This window comes from Camelina sativa, chromosome 4 (genome assembly GCF_030686135.1).
Source record: "Camelina sativa cultivar CO46 ecotype springtype chromosome 4, ASM3068613v1".
NCBI lineage: Eukaryota > Viridiplantae > Streptophyta > Magnoliopsida > Brassicales > Brassicaceae > Camelina > Camelina sativa.
In genome coordinates, this window is record NC_141883.1 from 395776 (window position 1) to 414470 (window position 18695).

At 39.3% G+C, this 18695-nt stretch overlaps 3 protein-coding genes and 1 long non-coding RNA gene across 6 annotated transcripts; 2 read left to right on the forward strand and 2 right to left on the reverse strand.

Moving 5' to 3' along the window:
- Nucleotides 1–374: 374 nt before the first annotated feature.
- On the reverse strand, nucleotides 375–1115 carry LOC147945145 (uncharacterized). Its single transcript, XM_087511339.1, has 2 exons — nucleotides 988–1115; nucleotides 375–882 (listed from the first exon to the last, which is right to left on the reverse strand). Exons 1-2 carry the CDS (start codon nucleotides 1113–1115, stop codon nucleotides 375–377), a joined length of 636 nt encoding a protein of 211 aa, XP_087367465.1.
- Nucleotides 1116–1173: 58 nt separating this feature from the next.
- LOC147945146 (glucomannan 4-beta-mannosyltransferase 7-like) lies at nucleotides 1174–3783 on the forward strand. The gene is made up of 5 exons (XM_087509657.1): nucleotides 1174–2288; nucleotides 2585–2839; nucleotides 2923–3084; nucleotides 3166–3351; nucleotides 3439–3783. The coding sequence occupies exons 2-5, from the start codon at nucleotides 2694–2696 to the stop codon at nucleotides 3671–3673; spliced, it is 729 nt and encodes a 242-aa protein (XP_087365783.1). The 5' UTR covers nucleotides 1174–2288; nucleotides 2585–2693; the 3' UTR covers nucleotides 3674–3783.
- Nucleotides 3784–5387: 1604 nt separating this feature from the next.
- On the reverse strand, nucleotides 5388–6546 carry LOC104779444 (uncharacterized). Of its 2 annotated transcripts, none has more exons than XR_766465.3 (3): nucleotides 6401–6546; nucleotides 6236–6300; nucleotides 5388–5738 (listed from the first exon to the last, which is right to left on the reverse strand). It is a non-coding gene; the product is annotated as an uncharacterized LOC104779444 (long non-coding RNA). The 2 variants fall into 2 exon arrangements; XR_766466.3 differs by having other exon boundaries at nucleotides 5388–5770; nucleotides 6401–6538.
- A 7745-nt stretch (nucleotides 6547–14291) lies between these two features.
- On the forward strand, nucleotides 14292–18480 carry LOC104779445 (transcription factor IIIB 60 kDa subunit). Of its 2 annotated transcripts, XM_010503807.3 has the most exons (18): nucleotides 14292–14541; nucleotides 14662–14736; nucleotides 14813–14894; nucleotides 15019–15094; nucleotides 15397–15485; nucleotides 15580–15665; nucleotides 15801–15857; nucleotides 15979–16091; nucleotides 16261–16349; nucleotides 16463–16549; nucleotides 16649–16729; nucleotides 16880–17023; nucleotides 17134–17293; nucleotides 17389–17459; nucleotides 17607–17687; nucleotides 17771–17950; nucleotides 18049–18105; nucleotides 18184–18480. In XM_010503807.3, exons 2-18 carry the CDS (start codon nucleotides 14675–14677, stop codon nucleotides 18379–18381), a joined length of 1713 nt encoding a protein of 570 aa, XP_010502109.1. In that variant the 5' UTR covers nucleotides 14292–14541; nucleotides 14662–14674; the 3' UTR covers nucleotides 18382–18480. The 2 variants fall into 2 exon arrangements, with proteins under 2 accessions (XP_010502109.1, XP_087365784.1); XM_087509658.1 differs by lacking the exons at nucleotides 14292–14541; nucleotides 14662–14736; nucleotides 14813–14894; ... (2 more) ...; nucleotides 15580–15665; nucleotides 15801–15857 and having other exon boundaries at nucleotides 15979–16095.
- The last annotated feature ends 215 nt before the right edge of the window (nucleotides 18481–18695 follow it).

An 18695-nucleotide genomic window follows, 5' to 3' on the forward strand; every position in this document is an offset into this window, starting at 1 on the left:
TAAAAGACCACTCCATCCGATCATACGCCTTACTCATATCCGTTTTAATGGCCATAAACTTTATTTTACAGGAAGGGTAGTTCGGATCCCACGAAACATCTCCTGAGCTATTAGAATGTTATCAGAAATTAGACGACCTTCCACAAAGGGCGACTGTGTCTCCGAAACTAGGGAAGGTAAGATAGTACAGAGTCGTTGGCATAAAACCTTCGAAATGATCTTATACCCAATATTGCAAAGACTGATAGGCCGTAATTTCGTCATCCTGGTTGGCTCATTCACCTTTGGAATAAGACAAATATTTGTCATATTTAGCCGCTTATCAAAAACTCCATCCTGGAAGAAAGAATTGACTAACAGGACCAAATCAGCTTTTACCATACCCCACGCCTTCTGGAAAAAAGGGCAGTCATCCCATCAGACCCTGAGGCCTTATCTGGATACATCATAAAAATATCTTCTTTAATCTCCAGCTCCGTAACCACCCTTGTGAGAGTGGCATTGATGTCCGCAGTAATCGTCTGGGGAATTTCGCTCAACATCTCGTCAAAATCATTTGGTTCCGTCAAAGTAAATAATCCCTGAAAGTAATCAACCACTGTACGTTGGATAACTTTATCCTCCGTCGACCAAACACCGTTTTCACCATGAAGACCAATAAGGTGATTCCTAACCCGCCGCTGCTTTGTCTGAGCATGAAAGTAGCTGGTATTATGATCCCCTTCCTTCATCCAACGACTCTTGCTCTTTTGATACCAGTAAATATCTTCATCCAGGTACGCCTCCCATAACTGCTCAGAGAGTCCGCCAATCTCTTCCACAGAAGTAGAGTCATCGGCTTGTGCCACCGCCAACCTTATTTTCAGGTCCTCGATTGTTTCCCTACCATACGACACATGAGCTTTCCTCCATCAGGAGATCGACTTCCGGCAGGAAGTGATATTATTAACAAAACTAGATGGGCCCGATCCTTGTCATGAACGCCACCCCTCCGCGATCACACCAAAAAAGCCTTCCTTATCAAGCCAACACTTATCAAAATGAAAATCACATCGACCTCGTCGGACTTTATCTGCAATAGCCACTAGCACCGGTTTATGATCCGAAGCAATCATCGTTTAATATTCGGTAAAAGAATCCTGAAATAACTCATGCCAATCCTCATTAGCAAGAGCACGGTCCAACCGACACCGATTTTTTATCCCGCCAACCCCTCCAAGAGAGACTATCTCCAAGATGGGGGAATTGAAGAAGTCCACAATGTTGAATCATGGAGTTAAAAGACATAAAAGATTTTGCATACCGCAATTTGCCGCCACGTTTCTCATGGTTACCCTTAATTTCATTAAAATCTCCAATTAGAAACAAGGGAGAGTACCTAGTTAAACTAATTCGAGTTAACCGTTCTCAAACAAGATCTCGGTTCTTGGGAACCAGATCACTATACACAAAAGACAAATAAATAAGTTTACCCTTAAGTTGTTCAACATCAATCAAACGATTAGACTCAAATAAAACCAAAACATTGTAATTATTATTATAAAATAAGGCTAAGCCTCCATTACAACCAATAGGTTCAACCGTTGTTAAATCTGAATAACCAAAATGACTAATAAAAGACTCCATAAACGAATAAGATTGTCTAGTCTCTGAGAGAAAAAAAAGAAAATCTGGCTGATGTTGCTTCCATAAATCCCGAAGATACCCGATAGTTGCCTTATTCCCTAACCCTTAGCAATTCCAACTTAGAACCTTCATTTGTCAACCTTTGGTAATGGCGGTTTGGTACCACCAGCAGCTCCCTTCTCTGTTTCCTGGTTCTTCGGGTTGGAGCCATCACCAGTCGAATCACTACTCTTCGGTGCTGGCCTTTTACGTGGAGTAGTCTTTATATAAACATTCAGCTTCTTAGACCTTCTCCATCGGTAAGCTCTTAGAGGAGTTTTAAGTGTTTTGAATAAATAAAATAAATTAGAAGTAAAGAAAAAACTTGAGGAAGCCTCTTATATAATATACCCGATTATGTTCTAAGAGATGCTATGTGTCGTAATGCTGTTGGTCGAACTAAATAATACAAAAGGAAAAAAAAATACTCTAAACTCGATTTCTTTTCCTCTCTCTCTCTTTCTCTCGCGATTGAATACCTGAAACGACGAAGGAATTTGGAATCAGAAGGTAGGAAAAAATTGAAAGAGAATCATCTCGATCCGGTGGCGGTGAAGCTGAAGGAGAAGAGTAGAGAGGTTAAGAGGTAAAAGATAAGCTTTGGAGGATTGTTTATCAAACAGGTAAATTCAGATTTCAAATTCCTTTACCAAATTGAAGTTTTTGATTTGATTCATAGCAATAACACTTCAAATTAAGGTTTTTCCATGCAAGTTCCTCGCTGATTCGATTAAATAGCAGTAGCATCTATATTGAGGGTTCTTGATGTCGTTTGAGTCAATTAGTTTAGGAAAATTGAAATTTTGAATTGATTTCCAATGGTGTACTTATTGATGAATCTCGATGAATTGTTGTTGTTCATGTTGTGCCAACCAAAATTTGTCAACTTCATCAGCTTTCTTTTGTTTTGGTGTGTAAGGATGTGAAAGAGAGGTCCGAGAGGTTCTCCTCACCGTCTTCTTCCTCATGACACGTTCTCCTCCTTTCTTGGCTCAATGGTTCGTCCCTCTCATTGACATGAATGTTACATGGGCATTGTTGTTCTGTATGTCAAGTTGTTCAAGATAAAACCTGAGAAGGTTACAAATGGGAAGCTATGGAGGATGATGTTGAGTGTGGCAGTGCTAGCTACCTTGTGGTTCTTGTGCAAATGCCTATGTACAATGAAAAAGAGGTAACAAATCTAAGCAGCAACTATTTTTTCAGTGCTTGGTGTGTAGTTGAATTCATTTGGTGGGATGTTGCTGTATTTGGTAGGTTTGTGAGTAATCAATTGCAGCTGCTTGCAAAATCTCGTGTTATCTTTTACTGTGTTATCTTGCCAACAACTCTTTTGTTCCCAGAAGTCACAGTTCCAAAATGGGCTGCGTTTTATCCTCCTTCTTTGATTACTCTCTTTATCGCTATCGGTAGACTAAGGTGTCCTCTTTTACTCTTTCTATGTAACTTATCGTCTTTCATGTCTCTTGTCACATTAATAATCCTTTATTATGTTAACAGATCAATCCACCTATTGGCATTTTGGGTTCTGTTCGAGAATTCAATGTCCCTGGTTCGAACAAAGGCTCTGGTCATGGGGCTGTTAGAAACAGGAAGAGTACAAGAATGGGTTGTGACAGAGAAATCAGGTGATGCTCTCAAGACGAAGCTAATTCCACAAGTACCTAACGTCAGATTCAGAGAGAGGTAAGTAAACAAACATTTCTCTCAAACTGAAGCCTTACAGAGTCCGAGCGTAAGCTGATGATGGATATTATAATCTGTTGCAATCAGGGTGCACTTGATGGAGCTACTGGTTGGAGCTTACCTGTTGTCCTGCGGAATCTACAACATCATCTACGGGAAAAACACATTATATGTGTACCTTCTATTTTCAGTTATTAGCCTTCTTCGTTGTTGGTTTTGGTTATGTTGGCAAATATGTTCCTGCTTCCTCCTCTTAACACAGATAGGAACAAAGAGTCACTCTCAATATGTTTTAGAAATTTTTTTGTTGATATCATATTGAGAACAAAGCCTATATATATGTACTAGGCCAATATGGACAATATGGAGAGCTTTCTAGTCTTCGCGGTATGATATTTCTATTGAATGCAAAATTTTCCTATTTTTATAAAATCTTAAATGTTTATACATATATACTAATTTCATTCTATTTAAAATTTTTAAATTTTAAAAAACAATATTTTAAAAAATAAGATACCTAAAATTAGAATCTACCATTGGAGGAGAAAATTTTAACTAAGAGATCATGGGTTCTTATATTCAAAACGATACACAATTAATTCATAAAAAATCAAACAGTGTTTAAGATACTCCTTATAAGAGCCCACCGATAATCTTGCCCTTAGATAACTTATGAAGTGAATTTAAACATTTTTCGCCTAAGAATAAAAATAAAAACTCATAATTAAAACTCCTAATACAGTATTTGAAGCAGCTTAACTTAAGGGGGTGTATTGAAGATGTGATTTGTAAATCCATATAGAATTGTAAATAATGGAAATCAAAACATATGGATTTTGAAATAACATGTTTTATCCTTGGATTTGAATCCTTCTATTTTACACTTTCAAATCCATGTAAATCCATTTAAAACATAATGTAGATTTTGAAATCCAAAAACAAATCATTAAATGAATAACATGAGATTTTAAAAAGTATTTATAAATCATATAACCAATAACACAGAATTTTGATAAGTATTTTAAAATCAATGATTGAATAACTCATAATTTTTATTTGGATTTCCAAATCCATTAAAATCATAGAACCAATAACTCCACCTTAGAAAATGAATAACATATTTCATCTACCTACCAATTACGAAATCTATATATATATCGGATGATGCACGTGTAAATAATGTGTATTAATTAGTATAGCTGTTTAATTTGAACCACGATGTACGTACGTATCCATATATCAACAATTATAAAAATAATCTTTATACTACTCAATTACTACGTACATAAACTATGTTCAATATCGTATTAACAATAATAAAATGTTACTCCTCTGTTGTTGAATGTATTTCGAGACCTCAAATCCATTCGGATTCCAGACGAAAAGTATATTTTTAAGACGTACTGATGACCATATTGACCATAAAAAGATTCAAATGTTTAGTCATTATTAGGAACGAGGTTAGGCAACTTCTCAGGAAAGGCTACTGCGTGAGCTTACAAGTTACATACTTAAGGGCCCATATATATATGCTTCTCACGCAGTGATTACGGTACGTACTTGTTTAAGTAACCCTCCTGGTCTTTTTTTTTTGGATAATAATCTTCATGGTCTTGCCACGACGTTCTTTGAACACTTCTTACTTCTAGACTCCTTATCAGCATTTATAAACAAGTAAACAACCACGTTTAATTCTATTTTGTATATAGAGCTTTTATATATATAAGCATCTTATTATTGCATGTAAATATGTAATCATTAGTTCAGGTAATCTTTTGGTTTCGTCAAAAATGTAGCCTAATTTTGTTTTTCTTTAAATCAAGCTACATAATGCCGACTGATCCTTTTAATCGTGTACAGATAATTGGCAAGTTGATTCAGGAAAAAAAAAAAAAACTACTCAATTTATAATCGATGATTAATGATTTATTTGGAAAACCCTTATGGCCCTATATATATATATATATATATATATTGTGAAAATATTGTGTCAGCTGTTATGTCTTTAGGTCATCTCCAATGCAGAAAAACTCTCATGGTATCCCAACTTTATTTTAATTATAAAATTTGTTTATTTTTAAGTTAAGAGACTCTTTACTATTAACTAAAATTTGATGCCTCCAATGGTAGAAACCTATATGGTTTCTGTACAATCTTCATCAAGTTAAATAACAAAACCTACCCACCATCATCACTAAAATCCATAGTATTTTGTAACGGCTAAAGAGAGATGAATAGCATCATAAAACCTAATACATAAGCAGTGAATCCAAAGAGATACTGTCCAGTTGCAGCTGCTACCTTTCGAGGTTTTGCCTTCACTACAAAAGCTACTTCCACGCTAAACAAACTCACAAGTGCCAAGGTATCAAAGATTCCCAGTACAGCTGCAACAAATATACAGACCAAATTGAAGGGTCTACACAAAGAAGAAGTAAAATCAGGTATATATTGTGATTGTCAAAAAAAAAATCAGGTATATATTGCATAGATTTGGGTTCAAAATGGATGCTGCATCCAAACTCTAGGAACAATGGTCAGGAACGAATCCTAAAAAAAAATCCAACAAGGTGCTAACAATATGAACATTACTGCAAGGGAAAGAGAGCGATCCCAAAACCCATAAGGTCAAAATAAATGGATGAAAACAGATAGAGATATTTTAGACAAAGACGCAATCCCAGACAAAAGAAGTATAAGCAAAAGGTATAAATTATAAAAACTGAGGAATTGATTCAACCATGTCAAACAAACCCCAGAAAAAAATAGTTACTTACAGAAACCAACAAAATGCCCCAAAGTCAATTTGAAACTCTCAATTTAACAAATTCGTAATCAATCAGAGCAATCAAAAAGATGACAAGAGAGACAGAGAACAACTCACACGATCAGAACAAGCTCCGTACTCGATCTCTCCCTCTCTCTCAAGCTGAGCAAATCTTCTTACAACTAATATTAGAAGATAAAGAATCAATTCGCCAAGGAATAAGCTAAGATTAAACCATAAAAGTATCAATTTTCTAACATGAAATAACAAAACCAAAAGAACCTCAAGTGATTGATTAGTTTAATCGAAACTATTTTCCCAGCAAAATTCATCAGAAATATAATTTTTTTTACGGTTGATATGATGCTCAGGATGGATCAAGACGAGTTTATTTCATGACCCATACTGTGACAGGAATATTCTTTCCTATCCTATTTTATGCTGTAACGGATACATCTTAATGTGATCCGGTTTAAGTTTGGTTTATTAACCTTTGGTACCGGTTTGTGGTCCAGGGAAACAATATGTAAGGCAATTGTTGCCATTTCAGGAAAAGCCTAATAAACGAGTGTTGTCTTTTATCCCTCTTATCTCTCTCTCTCTCTTCCATCATCATTTGCGGCGCTTAAGCTTGCTTCCATTATTGAATCCAGTCCTTTGAGGTGATCCTTCTCATCATTTGATCATCTTTCAGCTCTGTTTTCACTATTCTTAGAGCTCACGGTGAGTTCTTAGAGTGGGTTTTAACTTGTACTAATTTACTGTTTCATTGGTATCAGAGCCCTTCGATCCTTGGCTCGAAGTGATCATGGCAGATGCTACCCGTTTCCAAACCCTGAGTAAGCAGATCGACGACTAGAAGCAAACGACCGACGAGATCAAAACCCAAATTGCAGATCTGGTGAAATCCCAGACGGATCTGATCAAATCTCATTCATCGTTGGAAGATATGGTGAAAAAGATGGTGTTGCAGAACTCCGGACAGTCCAGCAGAGCCACCGACTCTCTGATGACGGGTTCCAGCGAAATAACTGTGTCCTCGCAACAACCACGTCCAGCCGACCCCCCATATCTGTCGAATGAGTGTCTCGCGTCCTCCGGTAAGCGACCCATGTGAGCAGACCGAGCACCTCCGTACCCCATGGCTCCAAATGGCTTATCTACGCGGTTAATCAAGATAGGTTTCCCAATCTTCAACGGAAGCTCGCTGAGAGACTGGGTCTACCGATGCGAACCGTTCTTCCTCCTTGACCATATTCCAGCTGAGGGGAAAGTCCAGTTAGCTTCTATTTATATGGAAGGCAAAGCGATGCAGTGGCTCCAAAACTATCTGAACAACCGCTTTGGAGTGTTTCCATCATGGTCCGATTTCATTATGACCTTGTCTAAGCGATTTGCGGAAGCACATGATGATCCGCTGTCTGACTTGGTGAGTCTGAAGCAGTCAGGGGACTCAGTAGAAGATTTTCTGGAGACGTTCGAGGACGCCTTGACCAGACTGTCTTTGCTGGACCAGCATGCTTTGAGCATCTTCTTGACCAACCTCAGCCCACAACTTGCCCTCCATGTTCGTCAGTTCGAGGTAACCACTGTACCCGATGCTGCTCGTTTAGCAAAACTCCATGAGTCCTACCTAGCCTCAACCCAACACAAACCAACCCGAGCTCCCTTCAATCCATACCCGAAGCAGAACTACTCATCCCACTTCAAAAATCCAAACACAACCCCCTTGCTACCATCCCTAGAAAACACCATACCCAAACACTCATCCTTTAAACCAAACGCCTTTATCAAACCACCAGATAAAATCCCACGAAAGTATACCTATCCAGAGATGCAAGAAAGGAGAGCCAAAGGGCTGTGTATGTTCTGTGATGAACCGTACTCCCCGGGGCACCACCTGAAGCATAAGAAATCACAAATCTTTGTGATAGAGGTTGAAGATGATGAGTCTCCAGAAGAGGAGGAGATCATCACAAATCATCAGGATACGCAAGATGAGGAAATAGCGGAATCTGGTCCGGTTATCTCAGTGAATGTGTTGAAGGGGACCGCCCATTTCACCTGTATGATCATGAATGGACATTACAGAAAACGAAAGCTGCACATGTTGGTAGATCCTGGTAGCACACACAGCTTTCTCAGTCGAGCTGTAGCTAACGAGATAGGATGCTTACTGGAACCCACTAGACCACTCACTGTCATCTCAGCTCTTGGTGGTTCCATCCTCTCTAAAGTCAAATGCTCAGCCTTCTCGTGGAAGATGCAAGGCTACAACTTCAACACGGAGGTCAGACCAATCCCACTAGATTGTTATGATCTAGTTTTTTTTTTTTTTTTTTTTTTGACGATCAAACCCCATATATTAAGTTATCGGAGATGACTTTCTTCGAAAGAGAGCCAATTAGGTACCGACGAGCTTACATGGAAAAAACAGAAACCTCATGCTCTTGCACATTTCGCAAGTTTATCGGCACGGATATTATCCTCTCGGGAAATATATCTAATACTAAAATTAGCAAATCTATCTCTGAAATGAATAAAATCCTTCAATTATGATGAAAAGGTCGGCCAATCCTTGATATTAGACGTCATCTTTAGGAGGTCTGAACAATCCGTAGCAAAAAGGGCTTTATCCAAGTCCAACGATAATAAGCACTCCATAGCCCAAATAAGGGTATCTAACTCTGCATGTAATGGGATAAGCTTCTGCGCGATCCTTTTAGACCCATGTGCAGAATTCTATCACCGATAGACGCAATCCAGCCATGCCCACTCCTATCCACCTCTGTATGCCAAGATCCATCTATAAAGCATACAAGGGAGTCTTGAGGAATTGGGATCGAAGGTATGCATGCTTCTACTACCGCTGGTGCTAAGTCTCTGTTATTTGCTCTTCTCCAAACTTCTTCTTCTTGGATAGCTTTCTCCAGTGTATCTTGCGGAGATTCAGAGATATTTTCAAACACTTTCTTATTTCTTGTCTTCCAAATGTACCACATCATCCACGGAAACATTCTCAAGTTTTGATCAGTTGCACCAGAGTCTCTGCCACGCCCATATAGAAAATCGAGGTTGTTATATAGGGAAGATGAAGGGAAAACCATAGGATGGGAAGGGATTGTCGATAAAGCCCATACTTGACGTGCTGGGGGGCATTCAAATAGCATATGGTTTATAGTTTCCTCCTCCGCTCCACATCTAGGACAATCTTTATCTCTACCAATATGGCGATAATGCAGGCATTGACATGTTGCCAAGCACCCAGTCACACATTGCCAAACGAAATGCTTAAGCTTCCGTGATGTTTTTAACTTCCATGCTTGCGCCTTAAGTGTCGTAACACTAGGTCCCTGAGAAGGGAGGTCGCAAGCAGGGCGAGAGATAGCTCTCGCGGCTTCGTATCCAGATTTAACGGTATAATTTCCAGACTTTGTCAGAGTCCAAGAATAGCCGTCCCTCGAGGCATTCAAGCTCGGTTTAATCCCCAAAATAAGGGTAATTTCTTTCGGGGGGAAGAGTTCCCGAAGACGTTCAATTTTCCACTTTTTTGTGTTGAAATCTATCAAGGTGTTAACACAAATCAAAGGATTTCTCTCACTAGTTAAACTTTGGGGTGGCCGTGCTGGCGTATCTGGGATCCATGGTTCAGTCCAGATGCACGTATTAAAACCCGAGCTTATGGTCTTACGAATTCCGTACGAAAGAACCTGCTTTGCTGCCAACATGCTCCTCCAGCCTGACAAAGGTCGATTTGATACTTGTATCTCTAATGGACTACAATATCGAAAGTATCTCCCTTTTAGAACTCGGCTAAGAAGGGAATCTGGATATCTCAGCAATCTCCATAGTTGCTTTGCCAAAAGGGCAAGATTAAATTCTTCTAGTGTTCTAAAACCTAGCCCACCTTCCGAAAGTTGAGTACACAATTGCTTCCATGATATCCAGTGTAGTCCTTTACTGTCTGCTTTATTGCTCCACCAGAAATTGGCTATCGCGCTAGTTAGTTTTGAGCATATAGCTTTTGGTAAGAGAAAACACGACATTACATATGTCGGAATTGCTTGCGCCACTGATTTGATCAGGACTTCCTTGCCTCCCTTGGATAGAAATTTCGAAGTCCATAAGTTTACCTTCTTATGGAGTCTATCCCTCACGAATGCAAAGACTTGTGCCTTTGACCCATGAATCTTCTCAGGGAGACCCAAGTATGTACCCATGCCTCCTTCTTGTGCTATCCCAACAATAGATTTGATCTCTTGACGTATATAGGACGGGACCTCGGTTCCAAACATGATAGAAGATTTGGAGAAGTTAATTTCTTGTCCAGACGCCTCACCATAAAAGCGGATTATATCGATAATTTCCTTACATTGCTGAGGATCGGCTGTGCAGAAGAATAAACTGTCGTCTGCAAAAAGTAGGTGGAAAACACGTGGGCTTGCGTTCGAAATACGTAAACCCTGGATCTTTCCCTCTCTTTCTGCATTCCTAATCTGGGCAATTAGGGCCTCAGTGCAAAGTATAAATAGGTATGGAGAGATTGGATCCCCCTGACGAATCCCACGCGTTGGCCTAATTCGTCCCTTGGGATCTCCATTGATCAAAATACGGTAGGAGACGGAAGTAATGCATTGCATTATCCATCCCACCCATTTTTGATCAAATCCCATTTTTTCCATCAAAGCTCTTAAGAAATTCCATTCCACCCTATCATAAGCTTTACTCATATCCGTTTTTTATTGCCATAAATTTTTTCCGGTTGGCCTGATTGGAACGAAGGGCATAGAAGTTTTCTTGAGCAATGAGTATATTATCTGTGATTAATCTTCCTGACACAAAGGCAAATTGGGTCTCAGATATAAGTTCCGGCAGAAACTTCTTGAGACGTAAGCTCAGAATTTTTGAGATCACCTTATAGCTCACATTACACAAGCTAATAGGGCGAAATCTTGACATTTCACGAGGTCGTTCTCCTTTCGGGATTAAACATATATTTGTCTCATTTAGCTTGCCATCAAAGATTCCAGAGCTAAAGAAATTCTTCACTATCTTAGTGAGATCACCTTTTACGGTTTCCCAAAATTTTTGAAAGAATACTGCAGTCATCCCATCTGGACCTGGAGCCTTTCCTGGATTCAGGGAGAACAATGCTCGTTTGACTTCCTCTTCTAAGATCTCTTTCGTGAGATGCTCGTTCATAGCAGGTGTGACCAAAGTAGGAACATCCTTAATGGCCACTGTAGGATCGCTCGCATTCGAGGATGAAAAGAGGTTGCTGAAGTACTCCACCACTACTTTTTCTATTCCTTCTTCTGTATCAACCCATACTCCGAGCTGATTAAGGATGCCAGTGATCTTGTTCCTTGCCCTCCTTTGTTTTGTGGAAGCATGGAAAATTTTTGTGTTTTTATCTCCTTCTGCAAGCCAAAGTTCTCTGCTTTTTTGGTGCCAATATGCTTCCTCTTCCCTGTAGGCCTCACAGAGCTGCCATTTTAGATTGAGGAGAGTCTCCGACGATGCTTCATCATCTTCGTAGGTCTCATCAATCTTTTCTTGGAGGTCTTTAATCAGCTTTTCCAAATTTTTTTGGTTATTTTTCTTCCAAATAGAGATAGCTCGTTTGCAATTTTGGATTTTTTTCATGATGGATCGTTCGACGGAAATATCATCACCACCCCATCCGTCCAACACCGCCTCTTTGAGGCCTGGCTTATCAATCCACCTCTTGTCAAACATAAACCTTCTCAAAAACTTCTTTGGACGTGTTAGTATCGATGCGAGGAGAGGACGATGGTCTGAACCCCACAACTTCAAATACTCCACATTAGTGTGGGAAAAAATATTGTGCCACTCTTCGTTTCCCATGGCTCTATCCAGGCGACAGCGAATCTTACCATTTGACCGTTGACCAATCCAGGAAAATTGATTCCTTGGAAAGGAAAATCGATTAATCCACATGAATCAATCATAGCACGGAGAGGTAGAAAGGAGGATTCTGATCTTTTTTTTCCTCCTCTTTTCTCATGATTTCCTATTATTTCATTGAAATCTCCCATAATAAACCAAGCTTCAGATCGAGCAACTCCAATATGCATTAATCTTCCCACACATATTCGCGATTTGCGGGGATAGGATCACCGTAGATAAAAGTCATAAAAACTCGGTTTCCATTAATAATAGTTTTGATGTCGATCAGTCGATCATCTAACAACAAGAACTTAACCGGATAGTCCTTTGAATAGAAAAGAGCTAAACATCCACTAGTGCCATCAGGCTCAACAGTTTGGAGATTATCAAATCCTAGCTCAACTTGCAAAGTTTGCAGAAATGTTTTATTATTCTTGGTCTCAGATAAAAACATAAAACCTGGAGAGTACATGCGGCACATCTCTCTCAGTCGACGAGAAGTTTCTTTAGCTCTCGCCCCTTGACAATTCCATGCCAATGTCCTCATTTGTTAGTTCCGGAGGGAGTAACAAACCCCACCGTACTGATATTGATTAGAGTGATCTTTGACTTTGGCAATGGTGACACCTCGCTAAGAGTGAAGTTTGCAAAATGTCGGGAAATCCTTTGCTTCAAAGAATTTGTGAGGACATTTTGATTTGTAATTTCACCATGAAATGGGTTTGTAAATTTTGTAGGCAAAAATCCCCAGAATTTTGTAATTGGGCCAAGATAGATATTTCTGTATGAGTCCACCAAAAACTCACAAATTGGACTTATATTTGAAATTATTAATGGACCAAATTCCCCAACAGGAAACACGATCAAGGCCCATGGATGCCATACGAATCGACCACAAGAGACAAATAGGTGTGATGTTGTTTTGTCGGCGGCTAGGTCAACTGAAGCTATCTCTGCGCCGGTGAGCAATTTTCCGGCGACAGGAAGTTTGGAACAAAATCTAGATTTCATCATGCTTGTGAGAAAGGTTTGGAAGACTCGTCGGGAAGTCCTGGATTGTCGTCGGTGAGAGAGAGAAACCTGTTTCTTCATCTTTAATTGAGAAAGGTCTCGGTTAGGCAGAGCCATGGATCCTCTCCGCTGTGTAAGGGATGTAGCGGCTGCATTGGATAGAATTTCTCCGGAGCTTCTCCGAGGCGTCACTGGGATTAGTATATCTGTCCGGTTTAAAGCAAAGGGAGAAACTGCTCTAGCGTAGATGACATTAAAATCAACAAAAATATCCTCGGCCAAAGCCGGAGCAGATCCAAGGGAGCCATCTCCAGGGGCAGCGACATCTGGGGGTGAGACTTCAGTGGTGACAAGATAGTATGCTGAGATGGGAGGTAGATCAATTAAAAGGCCAGTCTCAGCAGCTCCGAAGGGCACGTCATCACCGTCTGTGAGAATACAGTTACATACACGAGAAGGTTCTCCGGAGGTTTCGACATTGGAGACCAAAGCAAAACCCAGATCTACATCGAGGGCAGTAGTCAATACTTCAATCGAGACCCAGGCAAGGTGAAGCACCTCAGAATGAAAGGATGGGCTAAAAGAAAAGGCCACGGGTGAGTAAATGACCGGCGTCGTAAGAAAAAGAGCGGACCGCAGTAGCAACGCCGACATCAGTACGAGGACCGAGCATGTTCTATGTTTATTTAGCTTTTCATAGAACCAAATCTTCACAAACGTGAGAAAGAGCTTTGATTGGTATGTGACCAAGTCGAGAAAGGTAATAGGAGGAGCTCCTAGAGTATGAAGAGAGCCATCCAAAAGAGGAGGATACACACAGAGATTGAACTTAGGAAAGCAATAAACATCAATCATCATGATCTATCGAAGTAAGAGTAGATCTAAGATCAAAATAGGTGAGAATTTGAATTCTCGGAGGACGAGCCCGAGAGCGTTTTCTCTCTCATGTTATGATCTAGTTCTGGGAGTACAATGGCTGGTTACTCTCGGTATATGATCCACGAGAGTAGAAGAGTTGTAACGCATCCGCATGATGTTGTCAAGTTGAAAATTGCTTACACCGTCCTGTTTTCTTCAACCTATGTAGAATCCATTTCCCAAAAAGTTAGCACTTTTGTCACTAATTATTTTCAATTGAGATAGTATATATAAAGGGACCCTCAATTAACACATAGGTGTCTTTCTATAACAATTTTGGGGTTTTATGGTGACATTTATACCTTCATTAACTGAGTCAAATTTACTTTAATTCTAACAAAAATTTAACAACTTGGCATAAGAAGAAAAAAAAAAGGTTTGAAAAAGAATCGAACGGTTGGGACTTGGGATTATAAAGGGTCAAGCTAATTTTTATAAGACAGGCCTGCGAAATTCTGGCCCATTTAAACATCCTAGGCGAACTTTTGCGTTACACTTTAGACCCGAGCTCGATCGCAAATCTCTCAGCTTTCTGCCTTCTTCAGCCTCCGCCGACGTCGCCGTCGCCGTCACAACTAGCACGGGTATTTGAGTTTTTCTTTTCATACACGAATGAATATACCATTTACACTTCCTCGCGAGCTTTTTCTAACAATGAAATCTCTCTTGTTTCAAATCTCTCTTGTTTGTATTTTGAGGTTTAGAGGAGGGGCAGCCATGGTGTGGTGTAACCATTGTGCGAAGAATGTTCCCGGAATCCGCCCCTTCGACGGTGGTTTGTAAGTAGAGTTTCGGATTTTTTAAAACTTGCGGTTTCTATAGCTCCGAGTTATGATGAGCTTTTGCTTTTGGTAGGGCATGTGATTTATGTGGGAGGATATTGGAAAACTTCAATTTTTCTACTGATGTTACATTCGTTAAGAATGCGGCTGGACAGGTCTATCTATCTACGCAAAGCTTCCTATTATTATTATTTGCCAAATCTCTTCTAAGATATAAAGATGATGATGTTCTTCTCTCTCTAGCTAGTGGTTTGAAATTATTTATTTCTGTGTCTGCAGAGCCAAGCGTCTGGTAACATTGTGAGGAGTGTTCAGAGTGGGATTTCAATCTCACGTGAAAGGAGATTGAGAATAGGTATAATAACACTTTCTTCTGTTCACTGCTGGCCTGGCCCCCTGATACATGATCTAGCTAGTCTTCAGCTTTCGTTTATGTTCGGTTTGACTTTGATCTTTACCACTTGCACACATTCACTGCTGGCTCATCTTTTAGCCTCCTAACTCCTTATTCTGTACTTGTATTTCACATCTTGAGGCCATGCGACTGTCATTGTTAGACTCTTTAATTACCTTTGTGCCAAATTTGATCCTTAGTGTTTTGCTCTGACAGAGAGAGAGAGAGAGACATGCTTACCTTTTTTTTTGTTGTTTTGGCAGCTAAAGATGAGTTAAGGAATTTGAAAGATGCCTTGGGAATTGGTGATGAAAAAGATTATTTGATTGAGACGGCTGCCAAATTCTTTGAAGTATGTTTAGGTTTTTTACATATCCTCTGAATATTATTTATTAGTCAATTCTTACACGGTCGCGTTCGTCTAACTTTGTATTTATCTTCTGAAGATGGCACTTCACCAAAACTTCACTAAAGGGCGCAGAACTGAACTTGTACAGTCTTCCTGTCTCTACTTGACTTGCAGGACTTGCAGGTTAGAATCTTAGTAAAATCCTACTTACAGATTTCTTTCCCTCGTTATATATCATTCTGATGAGTTATGATGTTACGGGTGATGCGTTATTTCGCTGTATATATGTTAACCAAAATGCTTTCTTTTACTTGGTAGGACAGAGAAAATTCCGTTACTTCTTATTGATTTTTCAAGCTACCTTCGAGTTAGCGTGTAAGATGAGTTGTTTTCATTCGCATACTACTTTTCTCTTTATTTGATACAGCCTGTTAAGACTACTGCATGCAGAGTCGTCGAGTAATGCTGGTATATATTAATTTGGTTTCATGTCTAGTTACGAGTTAGGTTCTGTCTACTTGCAACTCTGCGAATTGCTGTACCTTGTGGAAAACAGGAACTATGAGGAGCTTGTTGATCCTTCAATCTACATTCCTCGATTCGTAAACAGTACGTATGTCGTCCTTTTGGCTCCCATTCTTTTTCTTTATCTATCGGGTTGATGATGCACAACATTCTATTTTATATATATATATATATATTTTAGTTGGTGTGTGTGAACATATCAGTCCAAATACAAACAGTTATATCAAATCCTTGTTTCATTATACACTTGCAGGCTTATTGAAAGGTGCAAACAATATTCCAAAAAATTTCTTGAAAACGGTTACAAGCATTATATCTAGTATGAAGAGAGATTGGATGCAGGTGCGATTTTATTTATAGTTACAAGGATAGTTTCCTACATGTTCTTTTGTCTTAAGAGTTATTTATTATTATGGCTTGTGTTAATGTTGGCCATCTATTTATTGGCTTTGCAGACCGGCCGGAAACCAAGTGGAATATGTGGAGCAGCAATTTACATAGCTGCACTTTCTCATGGTATCACGTGCTCTAGGGCAGATATTGTAAGAATATGATCATTGTAAATAATATTGTATTGTTATGAAGATGAGAGAGCAAGGAGATGTTTCGGATTTGATGTGTGTTTTCTAAAAAAATTTCAGGCAAAAACGGTGCATATGTGTGAAGCAACAATAACCAAAAGATTGAATGAGTTTGCTAATACCGAGGCTGCAAATTTAACTGTGAGTTGCAGGATTATGTTCAAATCGTTTCTAGTTGTAGAGTTATACGCTAATATATTAGATGTTGTCAAAAAAGTTTTTTTTGCCTCATATAATTACTTGTTGATTTTATGCTGATACTTTTTCAATTGTTTGTACATGCTTGTCTAGGTTGATGAGCTTGATAAAAGCGAAAACATATTGCGTAAAAAAACTTATACCCGAAGACCAAATTCTGACGAAGGAGTAGTGAACTGTAAACATAAGGATTTAAAACCTTTTGGTTATGGATTATGTAAGGACTGTCACGATGATGTAAGTCTCCGGACTTGTCTTTTTCCAATTTTTATTTTATGGTTATGAAACTGGCGACAAATTAATGGCTCCGATCGAGAGTTCACAATCAGAAATAATTTTTCCGGCAGTTCATTAAAATTTCTGGTGGAGTTGTTGGTGGGTCGGATCCTCCTGCTTTCCAGCGAGCAGAGAAGGAGAGAATGGAAAAAGCAGCTAGAGAAGAAAACGTGGGAGGAATTGGTAGCTATGAGCAAGTAAATGTAAGCAAAAGGGAAAAACAATGTCAGGGTGAGTAGTGTACTTGCATGATGTCTAATAATCAGCAGATTAATGTTTTTTTGCTAGCTATCGTTTTGAGCTCTTTGTGTGCGTGCATTGTCCAGAGAAAGGAGAAGGAGAAATAGATGGGGAGTCGGATGAATCAGGCAACCTTTCTGACGCCGATGATTCTGAGGTTGGCAATGGTTTTGCTTTCTTGTCTTGTCTTGTCTTGTATTAGATGCTAATTATGTCGACATGAAATGGAGCAGTCTTTTACCCTCCTTAGTACTTAGAGTTTCAACTTATTAACATTTGATTCGTTGGTCATAATACTTACCAGGTGGATGACATTCTTCTTGATGAGAAAGAAACGCAGCTGAAGACGATGGGCTGGAATCTAGAAAACAGAGACTATCTTAAGGTGGTTGTTATATATTATATAGGCTATATTTATCTTCTCTTGGATTCAGACACTCTGAGAAGAATTTTATACTGTTTTGGTAGGAGCAAGCAGCAAAGGAAGCAGCCCTGAAGGCTTTAAACCCGGGGAGCCTTGTCGAAGCTTCTAAAGCAGCCGTGGCGAAATCTAGAAAGGAAAAGCGAGAAAAACGTGCTGAGGAAGCAAAGAACGCGCCTCCACCAGCTACAGTCGGGGAAGCAGTTCGACGAACACTTGAGAGGAAGGTAAAATATCTAGTTATATCTTTTGTCAAAAAGATATATAGCTTTCGATAGAAACCGTTTGGAGTTTTCTTGTGTTTCTGATTTTGAGTCTTGTACAGAGACTCAGTGGGTTAATCAACTACGATGCTTTGGACGAGCTCTTTGATACTAATTGCGTAAGTTTATTCTTGTTTCCTTACTTGTCATCACTTCCAGGTCTATACATACAATTTTGTTCTTGTTTCTTCTTTCAGCCAGCTGAGAAGTCACAGAAGAAATCGAAAACCGAGACAGTTACAGAGAAGAACAAGGAAGAGCATGAGACTGTTGAAGATGAAGATGAAGATGAAGAAGATGACGCAGCACCATACGAGATGAACACAGATGAGAAATTCTATGAAGACGAAGTGGAAGAAGAGGAAGAGGATGGTTATGATTTTGGATTGTATTAAGAGATGATACTTTATACTTGTATATTTTGATTCTTGAGTCTTGACACTCAATTTGGACACAGTGAATATTAATCGAGGGTACTATGGTTTGGAAGAACACCCAGACGATCATGATGTCTCATTATTCTAGCAACAAGTTGAGAAAATTGAAAAAAAAAATCGAGCTAGGCTTTAAGAACTCTTCTGAAGAGTTCATTCACAAAACCATAAAGTTATCATTATCACATAATTAGTACACTAGTTTTTCAGTTGAAACGAGAGAAAATAACAGCAAACACTCATCAGACACATTTCTTGCCTGACTGACATCAGAC